This window comes from Nyctereutes procyonoides, unplaced genomic scaffold (assembly GCF_905146905.1).
Source record: "Nyctereutes procyonoides isolate TBG_1078 unplaced genomic scaffold, NYPRO_anot_genome, whole genome shotgun sequence".
Taxonomy (NCBI): domain Eukaryota; kingdom Metazoa; phylum Chordata; class Mammalia; order Carnivora; family Canidae; genus Nyctereutes; species Nyctereutes procyonoides.
In genome coordinates this window covers 1,705,594-1,721,727 of record NW_026575041.1, presented here as the reverse complement: position 1 = coordinate 1,721,727, position 16,134 = coordinate 1,705,594, and the positions used below count along the sequence as shown (strand labels likewise).

The window sequence follows — 16,134 nt, the reverse complement described above, 5'->3', positions numbered from 1 at the left end:
TTTCAGAAGTGTTCTGTAGTTTTTAGGGTATATTTTGAGAACCATTTGAATGGTAAATGGTTCTCCAACCTTTTATTTTCAGGTTGTAGGTGTCCTTCTGTCTAAAATGAGTCTCTTGTAGACAGCAAATAGATGGGTCCTGCTTTTTTATCCAGTCTGAAACCCTGCGCCTTTTGATGGGGTCATTAAGCCCATTCACGTTCAGAGTTACTTGAACTTCTTCTTAAAGGGGAGTTTTAAGAGTCCCCCTTAAAATTTCTTGCAGAGCTGGTTTGGAGGTCACATATTCTTTCAGTTCCTGCCTGTCTTGGAAGCTCTTTATCTCTCCTTCCATTTTGAATGAGAGCCTTGCTGGATAAAGTATTCTTGGTTGCATGTTCTTCTCATTTAGGACCCTGAATATATCCTGCCAGCCCTTTCTGGCCTGCCACGTCTCTGTGGAGAGGTCTGCTGTTACCCTAATATTCCTCCCCATGAAAGTCAGGGACTTCTTGTCTCTTGCTGCTTTAAGGATCTTCTCTTTATCTTTGGAATTTGCAAGCTTCACTATTAGATGTCGAGGTGTTGACCGGTTTTTATTGATTTTAGGGGGGGATCTCTCTATTTCCTGGATCTGAATGCCTGTTTCCCTTCCCAGATTGGGAAAGTTTTCAGCTAGGATTTGTTCAAATACATATTCTGGCCCTCTGGCCCTTTCGGCGCCCTCGGGAACCCCAATTAAACGTAGGTTTTTCTTCCTTAGAGTGTCATTTATTTCCCTTAATCTGTCTTCATGGTTCTTTAATTGTTTATCTCTTTTTTCCTCAGTTTCCCTCTTTGCCATTAACTTGTCTTCTATGTCACTCACTCGTTCTTCCACCTCGTTAACCCTCGTCGTTAGGACTTCTAGTTTGGATTGCATCTCATTCAATTGATTTTTAATTTCTGCCTGATTGGATCTAAATTCTGCAGTCATGAAGTCTCGTGAGGCCTTAATGCTTTTTTCTAGAGCCACCAGTAGCTGTATAATGGTGCTTCTGAATTGGCTTTCTGACATTGAAGTGTAATCCAGATTTTGTAACTCTGTGGGAAAGAGGGCTGTTTCTGATTCTTTCTTTTGAAGTGAGGTTTTCCTTCTAGTCATTTTGCTCAGTGCAGAGTGGCCAAAATCAAGTTGTATTGGAACACGGGGGAGTATCACTGGTCCGTCTAGCTGGTCTTCTGGGGGAGGGGCCTGTTGCGCTGATTTTCAGGTGTTAGCACTTGGGGGAGCTGCTCTGCCCCTGCCTGCTGCAGGGCTCAGCGGGGGTTGTTTACCCCGTCAGGCCCCAGGAGGAACAGTCGCAGTTGCTATGGCAACTCTGGAAGCCTGGATTCAGCCTCCGCAGGAACTACGGGGCTCGGGGCTCTCGGCTCTCCGTCCGCAGGGCCTGGAGGCTCCGGGGCGGGGCCGCTGATCTGCTCAGCTCGGGGCAGGAGTGTCCTCGCTGTCTCGGGCCCTCCCGGCCTCTGCCTGTCCCGGGGGAGGCCGGATCCTGGGCTGTGTCCCGGCGCCCTGTGCTCCGGGGCCTGCGCTGTGGGATTTCGCGCTCCCGCCCCGCAGCCCCCTCCGCGGAGCCGCTCCCGAGCCCCTCCGAGCTGCTCCGGTCGGTCCCGCCGTGCGCGCTGCAGCCCTTAGGGAGCTCGGCGCACTCTCCCGGGCGCAGGTGTCTGTTAGTGTCCCCGGGAGCCCGAGGGCATCCCCGCTCTCCTGGGTCCTGCTCCAACTCCCTGCGAGCCCCTTTCCGCCCGCCCGGGAAGGTTGGTGCAGCTCCTGCTCCTCCGGGACGGGGCTCTCCTGTCCTGGGGACACTCGCCCCGGCCTCAGCCCGGCTCCTCGCGGGGCCCCTCCCCCTCGGAGGCCTTTTGTGTCTTTATTTCTTTTTCCGCGTCTTCCTACCTGATAGAAGCGCGGACTCTTCTCACTGTAGCGTTCCAGCTGGTCTCTCTTTACATCTCAGGCCGAATTCGTAAATTTTCAGGATGGTTTTAAGGTTATCTAGGTAATTTGGTGGGGACAGGTGATTTGGGGACCCTGCTCTTCCGCCATCTTGCCCCTCCCCCTTGTCTTTCCTTTTTGTTGAAAGCCAAGTTTTTATTTCTTGCCTTTGAGGTAATCTTCAATGACATTGTTGGCCTGAGATTCTTTGTGCCGTCATCCTTAAATACCGCACAACCGTGACCAACCAATTTCCAATGTTTTTCTTGTCTGTTGGTTTTACGGAGGTCTGACCATTCACCTGGTTTCTCGTCATCATCAATCTTAATTAGGTTGATCAGGTGTTCAGCACCAAGGGCCTCCACCAGCCTGACATGTAGGCTGAGACCATTGAACCTAGGAACACAGAGACAGGCTTAGTGCTTAGCTAAGGCCTTGACAGCTTGCAGATTCCACATGTCAGACCTTCGTGGATGAGCACGGTCCTCAGCACCTCTGGTCAAGCAGCATTAATGCCTGTCATGTCTCTAGCAGTGATGCCTTTTTGGGCCATGGTAGTGGGCTATAGGGATAGTCGAATCTTGAATGCACGCATATGTGGGGTGATGGTGGCAGGGAAAGAAAGAATCAGAAGAAGACATCTCTTTACCCTCTCCTCCACCCCACTAAAACCCTCCTCTGCTTCTCTCTTGTCTTCTGGGTGCACTTTGACCTCCTCTGCCTGGCACAACTTGTCCCTGTATGTCTCCCAGCCTCTTCTCTGCCAGTCTGCCCATCTTGCCCCCAGATCCTGGAATGCCCTGTGTGCCCCTTTGCACATGTTACTCCCTCTGTCTAGAAAACCTTTACACCTCTTCTCCTGGCTAAGCCCTTCTCATCTGTCAAGGCTTAGTTCAGGCATCATTTCTTCCCAGCAGCCTTTCCTACTCCCCAGCTGGGCTCCCCCAACCCCCACATGTCTCTTTGGCTCATGGTACCCTTGATGTTGTCCGTGCCCACCTTCCTCACAGACCCAGGATGCTTCCCTCTTCTGGTTATGAGTGCTCAACTCCTTGTTCTGCCCACGTCACGCTGTGCCTCTTCATGCCACCCCCAAATCTCTCTGAGCCCTCTCCCACCAGTGCCTTCCTCCTCCTGTGTCCATAGCTTCTCAGCTGAATCGGAGCTAGAGAAGGAGCAGTGGCTGGAGGCCATGCAGGGAGCCATCGCAGAGGCCCTGTCTACCTCAGAGGTGGCCGAGCGCATCTGGGCTGTGGACCCCAACAGGTTCTGTGCTGACTGCGGAGCTTCCCAGCCTGACTGGGCCTCCATCAACCTCTGTGTTGTCATCTGCAAGCGCTGTGCAGGTGTGTGGGGCTGGGGCGCTAGGCTGAGGCCCAACAGGGCTGGTGTGTCGGGATGGCAGGTGGCCTGTCTGGCCAGAGGGGCTGGAGCCCAGATGGTAGTCACATCACTGTGGATGAAGTTGCCTCTGTGCGCCAGGCTTTCCCACCGTGATTAGCTTGTAGTCCTGAGATTGGGAGGTAGGGATTCGACTGCATATGCCATGGGTAAGGACACTGAGGCACAGGGAGGGGAAACGGCTTGTTCCAGGTGGCCTGGCAAGTAAGTCTGAATTTGACCCCAGCCGATTGGGGTCCAGCACCCCATCACATCAGAGGGGTGGAAAGAAATGAGACAGAAGGGGCTGGCAGGGCTTTGCATGCCGTGGGAGATGCTGATGTTTCATCCAAAGGAGATGGGAGCAGGGGTGGGAGGGCCACATTCAGATTTGTGCCTCAGTCTCTGGCCGGTGGGTGGAATCTCGTTGGAGGGCTGAGACTGGAGAGCAGTGGGGAGGCTGTTAGTGGATACACTAGAGAGAGGAACAGGCTGAGGCCTGGTCTGGGGAAGCAATGGAGAGGACTCGAGAGATGTACAGGCTCTGTGGTGTAAAAGTCCCTGTGACAGATCAGATGAGGAGGGTGAGAAAGACAGAGGCTGGTACCCAAGAGCATTCATCTCACCACCTGCCATTTATTGGGGGGTCTGTGCTATGCCAGACACCTTGAGTGTTAGGGATTTGGCCCTCAGGGGAGCTGATGATGCCCAGATGACAGCTTTGGGCAGCTGGAGATGGGGATCCGGGGTGGGGGGAGAGTTCTGGGGAAGGCACTGAGCTCAGTGAGAAACCCTGAAGCCTGGGGAACATCTAGGGCAAATGTCCAAGAGGCCTGGAGCTGTGAGATCTGCATACAGGAAAGAAATGACTGGATTTAGAAAGGTATCAGCTCGCTGAGTGGTGTGGGTGACAGGTGTGAATGAGGCGCTCCCTAGGAGACTGCAGAGGGGGGTGAGGCTGAAGCCAGAACCAGGCAACACTCAGTGCTCCTAATACCCCAGCCTGCTCCCTACCCCAGAGGTTCTTCCTGGGACCTGTAGCTGAGTAAGGCTGCATTCTCTACAGCCCCAACTTGCCCTGCCCTCTTATTCCACAGAGATTTACTAAGTGCTCTCTGTCTGCCAGACTTTGTTCTAGGCATGGAGGCTAGACCCTAAAGCAAGCAGTCAGGGTTCCTTCTCTCAGGCAGCTTACATTCTAGTGGGAAGAGATGGAAAATACATATATGAACCAATAGAAATACTAGGTAATGAAGTGCTAGGCAGAGAATGTGTTTGTTGGGGAGCCCTCTCTAAGGAGATGACATGTCAGCTAAGACCTGAATGTGAGGAGGGAGGCAGCTCTGGGGAGATGGGGGAAGAGAGTCCAGGGAGAAAGAACTGTGAGTGCAAAGGCCCTGAAGCAGGAATGAGTATGGCTGATTAGAAGAGGGAGTGGCTGAACAGGATTGGGGTTGAGAGAAATTTTGAGATGAACTTGCAGAAGGAGGTAAGGAATTTAAATCTAATTCTAGGGAGCCGGGAAGCGGTTTAGTGCCGCTTTCAACCCAGGGTGTGATCCTGGAGACCTGGGATCGAGTCCCATGTCAGGTTCCCTGCATGGAGCCCGCTTCTCCCTCTGCCTGTGCCTGTGTCTCTCTCTTTCTCTCTGTATCTCTCATGAATAAATAAATAAAATCTTAAAAAAAATTCTAGGGAGCCATGGGAGGGGGTTATCTAGAGCAAGGATCTGAAATAAGGGGATTTGCATTTTAAGGAGATCACTCTGGGGGGCTTGGCTGGCTCAGTGGGTATGGGTAAGTGGGTATGTGACTCTTGATCTCAAAGTGGGGGTGGGGGGGGTGGAGGGTAATGAGTTCAAGGCCCATGTTGGTCCTAGAGCTTACTTTAAAAAAAAGAGAGAGATAAAAAACATCAGTGTGGCTGGGCTGTGCAGAGTGGCCTGGCAGGGGGCGGGGGGAGGGGGTTCTGCTGCAGGAGCCCAGGTAACTTTACAGTTCTGTGGCATCTGGAGCAGGGAGTGGGCATGGGAGTGGCCTCTCCCTGTCTGCCCCTGCTTGGATTCCCCTGCGGGGAGGGTGGGAAGGTAAGTGCTTGTGTGAAGGTGAGGGCCCTCTGTCTACAGGGGAGCACCGTGGCCTGGGCGCTGGTGTCTCCAAGGTGCGGAGCCTGAAGATGGACAGGAAAGTGTGGACAGAAACGCTCATTGAGGTGGGGAGGCCTTGCTTGTCACCTGGGTTTGGGGCCCGCTCCACTCGCCTGCTGCCTGGGTCTCCCCACCGCTCTCCCCCTGCTCACAGACCTCGGCCCCCTGGAGCTAGAAGAGACCTTTGCGATCATCTAGTGGGTGGGGATTTTGGAAAAGTTGATTTTTGGCAAAGTCAGCTAACTGGCCAGTGAGCTAAGAATGTTTTGACAGTTTTAAAGGGATGTTAAAAAAAAAAAAAAAAAAAAGGAATATGCAACAGAAACTGCCCTGCAGAGCCTAAAATATTTACTTCATCTGCACGCACAACCACTAGCAGGTCTGGGGGTACACTTACATGTGCATATGCGCCTGTCTACTTGGGGTTCCCAGGTACTGATGTGTGTGGGAGTTACACAGGAGAACCTGCAATGGGAGACTCACCACACAGAGCCTTCCTGACAGCCCCAGCCAAGCTGCAGACTGCAGTGCAGTTTGGGTCTCATCCCCTGAGAGGTAGGGTTAGAACCCCCTGGTTTAAAATGAGGACATTGAGGCCGGGGGAGAGAAGATGACCTGCCCAAAGTCACAGAGTGAGTCAGCTGTGGCAGGGTCTGTTGGTGCTTTATTCTCTTCTGTGAACTCAGCACCCTACACAGGACCTGACAGAAGGGCAGGTTGGGAGGCCCAGGAAATAGCTGTGGAACAGATGATCAGCAGAATGAAAAGGATTGATCAACTAGTCCCTTGATCACTAGCTTCCTGCATCTGCGCCCCCAGTATCTGCCTCTGCTCCTCCTCCCCTGAGCCCAGAAAGGAATGTCAAAGACGAGAGGTTTCCAAAATCCTTACCCACCCCATTGGCTGACAGGTTAGCTACCCACCACCCTCATCCCCCCGCCCTTGCTCGAGCTATGATAGTCTCAGGAATGCAGAGTTCCAGGTGTGGGACTGGGTAGGGGAATAGCAAGGCCCCCCACCAGGCACCAGAGTTGGGGCGTCCACCTGCCCAAATGTCTGCCTCTCATCCTGTCATTGAGCTGAGGAACTGGGTTTGGGCCCAGAGCCACTGACAGGCCAGGCTGCCCCTCAGCTTCCCCATGGGAAAATGCGTGGGTGGCCTGACTCACCCAGCCCCCCGCCTGACAACCTCAAAACAAAGATTTTACCAGACACAGGGCCCTGGCCATAGGCTGCCTGTTTCACCTCTTGCCCACACCCACAGCTCTTCTTACAGCTGGGCAATGGCCCTGGGAACCGCTTCTGGGCGGCCAATGTGCCCCCCAGTGAGGCTCTGCAGCCCAACAGTGGGCCTGGTGCCCGGCGGCGCCACCTGGAGGCCAAATACCGTGAGGGCAAGTACCGCCGCTACCACCCGCTCTTTGGCAACCAGGAGGAACTGGACAAGGTCAGGGCGCCTGGGCCTCTGGGCCCCCTTGAGACCACCCACTTTCTTTCTGCCCCCCTCATTGCTCTCTCTGCCTCAGCTTATCTCTTCCGTCAGCTTACTGTAATGAGTTGGCAAATGGGGAAACTGAGGCCTGGGGAGTGGAAGGGCCTTGCCCAAGCCACAGGGAGAGTTGGGGCAAAGCAAAGAGGAGTCAGGCCTGACCCTTGGGCTGAGTCCACATCTCCAGCATCTGTCTGCCTCCCTCCCCTCCTGATTCCTCTGTCTCCCAAACCGTCCTGCTCCTTGTGAATCCTGCCAAAAGGAGTGAACTTGATGGGGATGCTATTTCCTGTCAGGCTCATGAAAAACAGCTGGCTGCTCTGACCCACCCCCATCCACACCCCACTCAAGATGAGGCCTCACATGGGCCCCAGGCCCTGACAGGCTGGGAGCCAAGCCCTGGGCCCTGGTCTGGCTCAGCCTGAGTGGGGGTAGCTTGCTTCAAGGCAGGGGGATGCCACTGGTGACCTCTGATTGGCCTTCAGCCCCTCCCCCAAGCAGCCCCACCCAGGCAGGCTCAGGCCAGCTAGAAGCCCAGTGGGAGCCAGGCCTCCACCTCCCAGGAACCCAGGCGTCCAGCCCCCGGCCCAGCCCAGTCTAGCCCGCCAGCTAGGAGGGGCAGCAGCTCCCATTGGTCGGGAGGGCTGGGCAGGCGGTGAGGAATTCAAATGTGGGAGGAATTAGCTACAAAGCACCCCCCTCTGCCCTTCCACAAGGCAGAAGGAGCTTGAGATCCTCTAGAGAACAGGCTTGGCAGACGGGTCCTACGGGCTGCTAGTAGGGGTGAGCCCTGGGCCACTGAGATTCCCCAGCCTCTTGGGGCAGCCCCTACTCATCCTCCTAATCCCTTGGCCTTTCTCTTTCTCCCCCCTCTCCTCTCTTTTTCTTCCTGCCTCTTCTCTTTAAACCTGAGAATGGGCCTCCAGACTTGGGTGACTCCTTCCTCTCCTCCCCCAAACCCCCTCTCCCGCCGGCCCCCAACTCCTGCTTAGGCTGACCCTCCCCTCCCCCTTTTTCCTCCTCCCAGGCTCTGTGTGCTGCAGTCACTACCACAGACCTGGCTGAGACCCAAGCTCTCCTGGGCTGTGGGGCTGGGGTCAACTGCTTCTCAGGGGATCCTGAGGCTCCCACACCCCTGGCTCTTGCCGAGCAGGCAGGGCAGACACTGCAGATGGAATTCCTTCGGAACAACCGGACCACGGGTGAGTGGCTGGTGGAACCGTCCACCTCGAGGAATGGGACCTCCCTGCTGCCATGGTCTAGCCATTTGAAAGGGGTGCTGGGTGGGGGTCTGCCAAAAGCTGTGTATCACCCTGCTAGATCAGATATAAATACCACTTGAGCTGTGATTGCAGCTCCTTGAGAGGCCCTGGTACAACAGTATGTGATTTTGGGGTATGTTTGGGTTTGCATGTCAGTGTACATTTGTGCATCTGGCTTCCCCTTCATATGTGTGTCTCTGTGTCTGTCTAAATCCCTTTCTGGATTTGTGGGTCCCTCCCAGACCTGCAGTGTGGGCCTTCAGGGTGGCATCTGTGTGCCAATGTCTGTGCATCTCTCACCTGCTGTGGATCTGTTTCCTCGCACCTGGGGGCATTGAGGGATTTGGGGTTTGTGTAGCTGCAGAGTATCTGAGTTGCTGTGTGGGGGTTGCATTTCTTTGTGTGCGGGTGACCCACAACAGCAGCCCTGTCTGCTGTTTTGTCTGGGTGGGGCTCTGTCACAGACTGGGGTTGGGTCCCATTTGGCTATCACTCTCCGGATGGGTGAGAGGGGACCGTGGGGGTGAGCACTGCTGGTCATGGCCCAGGGCTGGCCTCTGGGGCCATATCCCAGGACAGAGGGTGGAGCTCAGCGGCCAGAACTCGGCTCATGGCCATGGGTGGGTGGGGTGTGCTGGGCTGGAGCAAGCCCAGGTGTCCAGGGAGGCACAGGAGACCACCCAGCTGGCTTGGGCTTTGGGACTGCTAGGAGCAGGGCTGGAGCCAGGCTACTTTCTTAGACTCTGCATTATCTGGGGCAAACCTCTTTCTGGGGATTGTTAATGAGTCTGCCTAAGACCCTTCATTCTAGTGTGCTTGCCCCGTGCCTCAACAGAGAGAGTAGGGTGGGCTGGGCTGGGGAGTCAGGGGGGCTTCCTGGCAGGGGAGGTACTGGAGCTGGGCCTTGGAATTTGCGCAAGTGGGGAGAGGTAGAGAATGATATGGACAAAGCCCTGGATTGGGTAGTAAAAGCCTGAGGGTGATAGAGGGCTGGTGACTTGAATGTAAGCTTGGATGCTCAACCCAGGTGGGGGTGTGGGGGAGACCCTGGGATGGCAAGCATGAGCAGCCATTCCCCGCCGCCCCACTCCAACACCTTCCCTAAAGAGGTACCTCGGCTGGATTCAATGAAGCCCTTGGAAAAGCACTACTCAGTTGTCTTGCCAACTGTGAGCCACAGTGGCTTTCTCTACAAGACTGCTTCTGCCGGCAAGCTGCTGCAGGACCGCCGTGCCCGGGAAGGTGGGTGCTGGGCCAGACCCCGTTCTTGCCATGACATTCTGGCATGGTGGCAGGGCCAGAGAAGCCAGGGCTGGCTGGGCTGGTGGACCCCTGAGGGTGCCAAGTGTACTCTGGCAGAGTTATTCTAGAGGGCTTCCGGGATGTAGTCCCTGGTACATAGTAGATGCTTAATACATGGGCCAATAGGAGTGGGAATGGGGCATGGTACTGTAGAGCAAGTCACTGCTAGAATTCCTTTAGACTAAAAAAGCCTTTATTGAGCACCTGCTGGGTGCTGGGGATCTGGCATTTGGAACCAGACAGAGCTGAGCTTAGAGCTCCACCCCTTTGACATCTCTGCCTTCTGCTTGCTCTCCAACTCAGTACAGTCCAGTCCTTCCCACATCCTATAAGGACCTGCACATCGGCGCTCCCACTCCATGACCTGTGATCCCTCTCCCCTCATTCACTCTGCTGCAGCTGTACTGGCCTCCTTGGTGTTTCTCAAGGACGTACATTCATTTCCACCAGGGCCTTTGCTTTTGCTCTGCCCCTCGCCTAAAATACTTTTCCCCAAAATATTTGCATAATCAGTCCCTCACTTCAGTCCAGTCTCTGTTTAAATATTTCTCTCTTTTTAAAAGATTTTATTTATTTATTCATGAGACACACACAGAGTGGGGGGTGGGGTGGGCAGAGACACAGGCAGAGGGAGAAGCAGGCTCCATGCAGTGCAGGGAGCCCAACATGGGACTCAATCCCTGGTCTCCAGGATCACACCCTGGGCCAAAGGCGGCACTAAACCGCTGGGCCACCAGGGCTACCCCAGTTTCTGTTTAAATGTTACTCTTTAGAGACTTCATCCATGGTCATTTTATCCAAAATAGCATGCCCTATGTACCTTACTTTTACCCTACTTCACACCACTTATCTGACATTGGTTAGTCTGTTTATAGATGTATCTGGTGATTCTCTGTGCCCCACTGGAATATAAGCTCCTCTTGGCCACCACTGTAGCCCCAGCACCTAGAACAGCTCCCAGCACAGAGGGCACTTGGCAGACGATGCCTGATGAAGAGTAACTGAGGCAGGTGCTCTTGGAAGGGCCCAGCCTGGGGGACAGGCTCTGGGACACACTGCCCTCAGAGGACAAATGTCATATCCTTGCAGACAGGACAAGAGACAGTGTCTGTTGTGGGAATATTGTTGAGACCATTGCTCTCTGCATCCTTGGCACCCCTCTGTGAAGCCCTCTAGCACCCAAAGAGATTTCTTTGGAACTCTGCTGTTCACTACCTCACTGCCCCTGGGGCACTGCCCCTAGTCTACCTCCCTCTGCCTGATAATGTCATTTATGTAACTGCCTGAGTCATCCTTTTTGCCCTGGGTGCCAGGAAGCTCTGAGCCAATGTGAAGCTCAGGGCTGTGAACCATAGGAGTCTGTCTGACTTTGCCATTCTGCTCTTTCTCCTGCCTTTCCTGGTCCACATTCCCATTTCTTTTCCTTGATGGGATCTTGTCACTTTCCTCAGAGCCATTATAGGAGGAGTCAGAGTATAGAGCAATGTGTGCCACTGGTAGGGGAGTATAGGAGTGTGGATGGGGCATGGAAGCTTCCTGTGGCATATGGGCTGGATTGAAGGATGAAGGGTATGGGTGGAGGGAACAAGGTGAGCAAAAGTGGGGAGGGTGAGGTGCCCAGGAGTGATCTGAGAGATGGCTGGAGAGGTGGGTGGGAGCAGACCCATCAGGGTCTTAAATACCAGTCTAAGGGATATAGGATAAGGTTGAGGGCAGGGGCATGGAAAGGTTTTGAGCAGAGGAAGGATGGAGTTGGTTTTACCTAGATCACTTTTGAATCTTGGAAGTGAGGCTAGGAACCAAGGAAAAAGTCATTGCAGTGGTCCAGGGGCAAGGTGTGGGCTGGGCTAGGGCGGTGGGCTACAGGAAGGAGGATGGACCTGGGGGAAGCTTTTGAGTTAGAGTGAAGAGGACATAGGTCAGGTGGGAGTAGGGGCCCAGGGAGGATACAGAAGTGTTTTCAGGGGAGGGCGGGGGCTCCCTCATGGCTCCCCTGCCCAACTTCTCTCCAGAGTTCAGCCGACGCTGGTGTGTCCTTAGCGACGGGGTCTTGAGCTACTATGAGAATGAGCGGGCGGTGACCCCCAACGGAGAGATTCGGGCCAGTGAGATTGTGTGCCTGGCAGTGCCCCCTCCTGACACCCACGGGTGAGCACCCCTGGGGCAAAATCACAGACTGTTGTTGCTATAAGGTCCAGCCCCCCATTGAGGAAACATAAATAGGCCCAGAGAAGGGCAGAACTTTCCCAGGGTCACACAGCATCCTGAGACTGGAGCCAGGTCTCCTTAGGCCCTAGTTTAGGGCTTTCCCACCACCTCTTAGGGGAGCCAAGGGCAATGGGCAGAGGGTGGAGGCAGGGTTGCATGGGGTGGGTCATGGCTGGGCTGGGCCATGACCTACATCCTGGCCTTTGTATCTACAGCTTTGAATACACCTTTGAGGTGTACACAGAGGGAGAGCGGCTGTACCTGTTTGGGCTGGAGAGTGCGGAGCTGGCTCGTGAGTGGGTCAAGTGCATTGCTAAGGTAGGCCTGGGTTAATGGGCCGGTGTGAGGAGTATGACCTCCTGGCTATTTCCATGTACCCCAGCTCCCCTACCTCACAAATGGAGGGAGCAGTCATAGGGCAGACTTTTTGGGCCAAGGGCCTGACATAACCTGCAGTCCCTAAGCAGGGAGATTAGGAGACCTGTGGAAGAAGGGCTGTGGGCCTTGCACTCCATAGGTGCTCAATACATGTTTAATGATGAATAGCAGTCAGAGCCATCTTAGAATGGGCAGTGCTGACTCCAGAGGGAGTGAGCTCCTGGCTCTGGAGGAAGGAGGCAGGGAGGCTATAGAGTTCTGCTCTGGGGACTAGAGCCAGGTGCCCTATGGGGTCCCCTGTACTGTGAGGGCCTGTGATTCCTATTTACTTGGTCACTGATCAATCATCTGTGAGCCTTGTGATGATCAGCCTTCTGAGCTGTGGGAATCCAGCTGAACCAGCCTTGGTCCTCGCTCTTTAGTGCTGGTGGGGGAGACAGACTGGGGCCCAGACAGCAAGAATACTGTAATCAGTGCTGCAACAGAAGGCAGAGCAGGGGCATCCCTGAAGGCATCTGGGAACGTTTTGCAGAGGAGGACACTTCTGGGCGTGAAGTGCGGCATGATACCCGAGTTCTTGAACTGTGCTGGATTCTGCCCTGGGGCAGAGAGAAGCGGCAGCTGGGTGGGAAGTGGGCATGTGCTCATAGGCCAAAGAGCTGGAGGGTCCCGGGCAGGCAGTGCTGTTGGCTGATGTAGCCTCCTTGGCTACCTCCCCCTTCCCCTGGCCTCCCCACCAGGCATTCATACCTCCCCTGGCTGAAGATCTGCTCGCCCGGGATTTTGAGCGGCTTGGGCGCCTCCCCTACAAAGCTGGCCTGAGCCTACAGCGGGCCCAGGAGGGCTGGTTCTCCCTCACTGGCTCTGAGCTCCGTGCTGTCTTCCCAGAGGGGCCCTGCGAGGAGCCACTACAACTTCGGAAACTGCAGGAGCTTTGTGCGTGGACCCAGCCCTGGGCCCCTAACTTTCAGGGCATCCTGTCCTGGGTTCCCAGGCCCCCAGCCCTTCCCTGGAAGTCTAAGCTCTACCCTGGCCAGCCCAGAAGGAGCCAGCCTGCCCTTTTCTGTCCTTTCCTGGCCTTGGGGTATAGCTTAGCAACTCCATGTATTGGGGGGTGGGTCCTGGGAAGGCATGTACCCAGAGAGCTTCAGGAGGGAGCCGGTTGGGGACCATGAACAGGGCCTCACCTTGACCGGCCCCTCCACAGCCGTCCAAGGGGACAGCGAGAACCAAGTGCTGGTGCTGGTGGAGCGAAGGAGGTGAGCCCTGGACTCCCTGAGGGGCGGTGAGAAGCCTGTGGCAGTTGGAGAGGCTTAGGAGGGGTGGCGCCTGGGTAAGTCGGCAAGTAACGGACGGTTCCCCGGTCTAGGACGCTGTACATCCAGGGCGAGCGGCGGCTGGACTTCACAGGCTGGCTGGGGGCCATCCAGAAAGCAGCGGCCAGCTCGGGGGACACGCTGTCGGAGCAGCAGCTTGGAGACTCCGATATCCCAGTGATTGTGTACCGCTGTGTGGACTACATCACGCAGTGTGGTGAGCCTCGCCCCCTCCAGGCCAAGCCCCGCCTTCCCAGGGCCCCTCAGGCCCTGCGAGGCCCTGTCCCCAGCTCAGTCCCACCCTTCTCCAGGCCTGACATCGGAGGGCATCTACCGTAAGTGTGGACAGACGTCGAAGACTCAGCGGCTGCTGGAGAGCCTGCGGCAGGACGCCCGGTCTGTGCGCCTCAAGGAGGGGGAGCAGCATGTGGACGATGTTTCCTCAGCCCTCAAGCGCTTCCTTCGAGACCTGCCTGATGGCCTCTTCACTCGCGCCCAGCGCCTGGCCTGGCTGGATGCCTCAGGTAGGCCCCCGCAGTCCTCGCCCTGCCTGAGACCCAGGCTAGTGCTGCTGGCTTGACCACTCCTGTCCCTTTCTTCCGCATCCCAGCTGTGCTCTGGACACTTGGACGAGGCATGTCCCCAGGGGACAAGCTCCAGTTCCTTGTCCCTCCCTCTGCTTCTCCTTCCTTTGTCTCTCTAAACAGAACCAGGAAATACCAGCCCCTAGGATGAGAGGAAGAGCTGCCAGAGGGGTGGGACAAGGGAGATGGCTGGGGGGGTAGGGGTGGGGCTTCTTGCCCTGATCTATCTCTCCCCACCCAGAGATTGAGGATGAGGAAGAGAAGGTCTCCAGATATCGAGAACTCCTGGCACGTCTGCCTCCAGTCAACCGCGCCACAGTGAAGGCACTTATCAGTCACCTGTACTGGTAAGGGACATTACTATTGTATGACTCTGGGGGGATGGGGTGGAAAAGATTCTTCTACTCCCATCCTGGCTGACTGCCCTCTCCTCAGAACCAGGTAGACCTGGGAACTGAATGTTGACTTTTGATATACCCTGATCTTGGACACTTTGTCTCCTAACTTACTTCCTACAGGGTGGGGGGAATAGAGGAGATTTCAGCTAGGACCCAGGGGACCTTGGCCAGATCTCCCAGCTTCCCAGCTCTGTTCCTCTCCAGCATACAAAACATGGCCAGAAAGACTATTCCTGCTTCCCCTTAACTAGTGGTTCACTTGGACCAGGACCTTCCCTGGCCTCTCTTCAGGGGCCAGTCATGGACCTGCTCGGAACTGGGAAGGTAAAGTGGGGCAGTTCTGGACTGGGCTTCTCACTCAAGACTGTCTGACTTCTGTCTTGCCCTGTCCAGTGTCCAGTGCTTCTCAGACACAAACCAGATGAACACACACAACTTGGCTATTGTGTTTGGGCCCACGCTCTTCCAGACAGATGGGCAGGACTACAAGGCTGGCCGTGTGGTGGAAGACCTCATCAGCCACTATGTGGTGGTGTTCAGTGTGCGTCCCTAGCCAGTGGGGAGTGAAGGGCAGGGATGAGCCTCTTGGGTGGCAGTGACCATCTGTCTGTGTCTCCCACCCTCCCAGGTGGATGAGGAGGAGCTGAGGAAGCAGCGGGAAGAGATCACTGCCATTGTGAAGATGCGGGTGGCTGGCACTGCCAGTGGGACCCAGGTGAAAGACAGGGCTGGGGGTAGGGGGCTCAGAATAGCTACCTGCACCTCCTCCTTGGATCGCTAGCTGAGCCCTGTCTCCTCACAGCATGCCGGTGACTTCATCTGCACAGTGTACCTGGAGGAGAAGAAGGCAGACACAGAACAGCATATCAAGGTGGGGGTGGGGACCTGGAAGCCAAGGAACCAGAACAGTCGGGTTGGGCTAAGCATAGGTTCAGGTGACCAGAGGAGCAAAGCTTCCATCCCAAGGGGGAGCCCTAGTTTGGAACCCTTATCTGGCTGGTGTCAGGGCCTCTCTTTGCCTCCTCCCCACCCAGTAACTCAGGACCCCTTAGAGACACTCCCCCAACACTCCAAGACTCCAGAGGACCTGAGAGGTGGGCTTAGCCCTTGGATCATACGTGAAATTGTGGCAGAGCAGAGGCCGGGACAGGGTAGGCTGACCTCTTCCATCTCGGCCACTGCAGATCCCGGCATCCATGACAGCTGAGGAGCTCACCCTGGAGATCCTGGATCGCAGGAATGTGGGCATCAGGGAGAGGGACTACTGGACCTGCTTTGAAGTCAATGAGAGGGAGGAAGCAGGTGGGTGGCTACCAGGACTGGTGCAGAATGTGGCACAGTCTGTTCTTGTCTGGGCTGCAGCCCCACTCTGTTCTCCCCTGCTCCCCAGTGTGGCGACAGTGGTGGTCAGGGGAGTTTGGGATGACCGATGTTGCTGTCACACTGTCATCTTGGGGATGGTGGTGATAGTGTGCTGGCAGGGGTTGAGGTGATGGCTGTAATGTGGTTGATGGAAAGGATGATGAAGGAGGTAGGTGGTATCAGCTACGATACCATGCTTTCTTGGTGTCAGTGAGGATGATGTTGCTTGCAAGGGTGGTGATGCTGAATTTGATGATTGGATTAGTAGTGAAGGGAGTAGTAGGTGGTGATGGCCATGCAGGAGGGGTGGGGTGGCACGGGGTGGGGTGGTGGTTGTGAGGGTGGTTGTGAT

At 55.5% G+C, this 16,134-nt stretch overlaps 1 protein-coding gene across 6 annotated transcripts in view; it reads left to right on the top strand.

The window, feature by feature from the left end:
• The window catches only part of ARAP1 (ArfGAP with RhoGAP domain, ankyrin repeat and PH domain 1), a 68,428-nt gene that overhangs the window by 42,856 nt on the left and 9,438 nt on the right, over positions 1 to 16,134 (top strand). For all 6 annotated transcript variants that reach the window (XM_055320744.1, XM_055320742.1, XM_055320743.1 and 3 more), the window contains 16 exons: positions 3,104 to 3,303; positions 5,463 to 5,548; positions 6,748 to 6,930; positions 8,000 to 8,174; positions 9,342 to 9,476; positions 11,549 to 11,684; positions 11,960 to 12,062; positions 12,863 to 13,058; positions 13,330 to 13,381; positions 13,492 to 13,655; positions 13,750 to 13,962; positions 14,264 to 14,369; positions 14,814 to 14,961; positions 15,049 to 15,135; positions 15,223 to 15,291; positions 15,605 to 15,722. In XM_055320744.1, the coding sequence (XP_055176719.1) occupies positions 3,104 to 3,303; positions 5,463 to 5,548; positions 6,748 to 6,930; positions 8,000 to 8,174; positions 9,342 to 9,476; positions 11,549 to 11,684; positions 11,960 to 12,062; positions 12,863 to 13,058; positions 13,330 to 13,381; positions 13,492 to 13,655; positions 13,750 to 13,962; positions 14,264 to 14,369; positions 14,814 to 14,961; positions 15,049 to 15,135; positions 15,223 to 15,291; positions 15,605 to 15,722 (2,171 nt within the window). The remainder of the gene's footprint in view (positions 1 to 3,103; positions 3,304 to 5,462; positions 5,549 to 6,747; positions 6,931 to 7,999; positions 8,175 to 9,341; positions 9,477 to 11,548; positions 11,685 to 11,959; positions 12,063 to 12,862; positions 13,059 to 13,329; positions 13,382 to 13,491; positions 13,656 to 13,749; positions 13,963 to 14,263; positions 14,370 to 14,813; positions 14,962 to 15,048; positions 15,136 to 15,222; positions 15,292 to 15,604; positions 15,723 to 16,134) is intronic.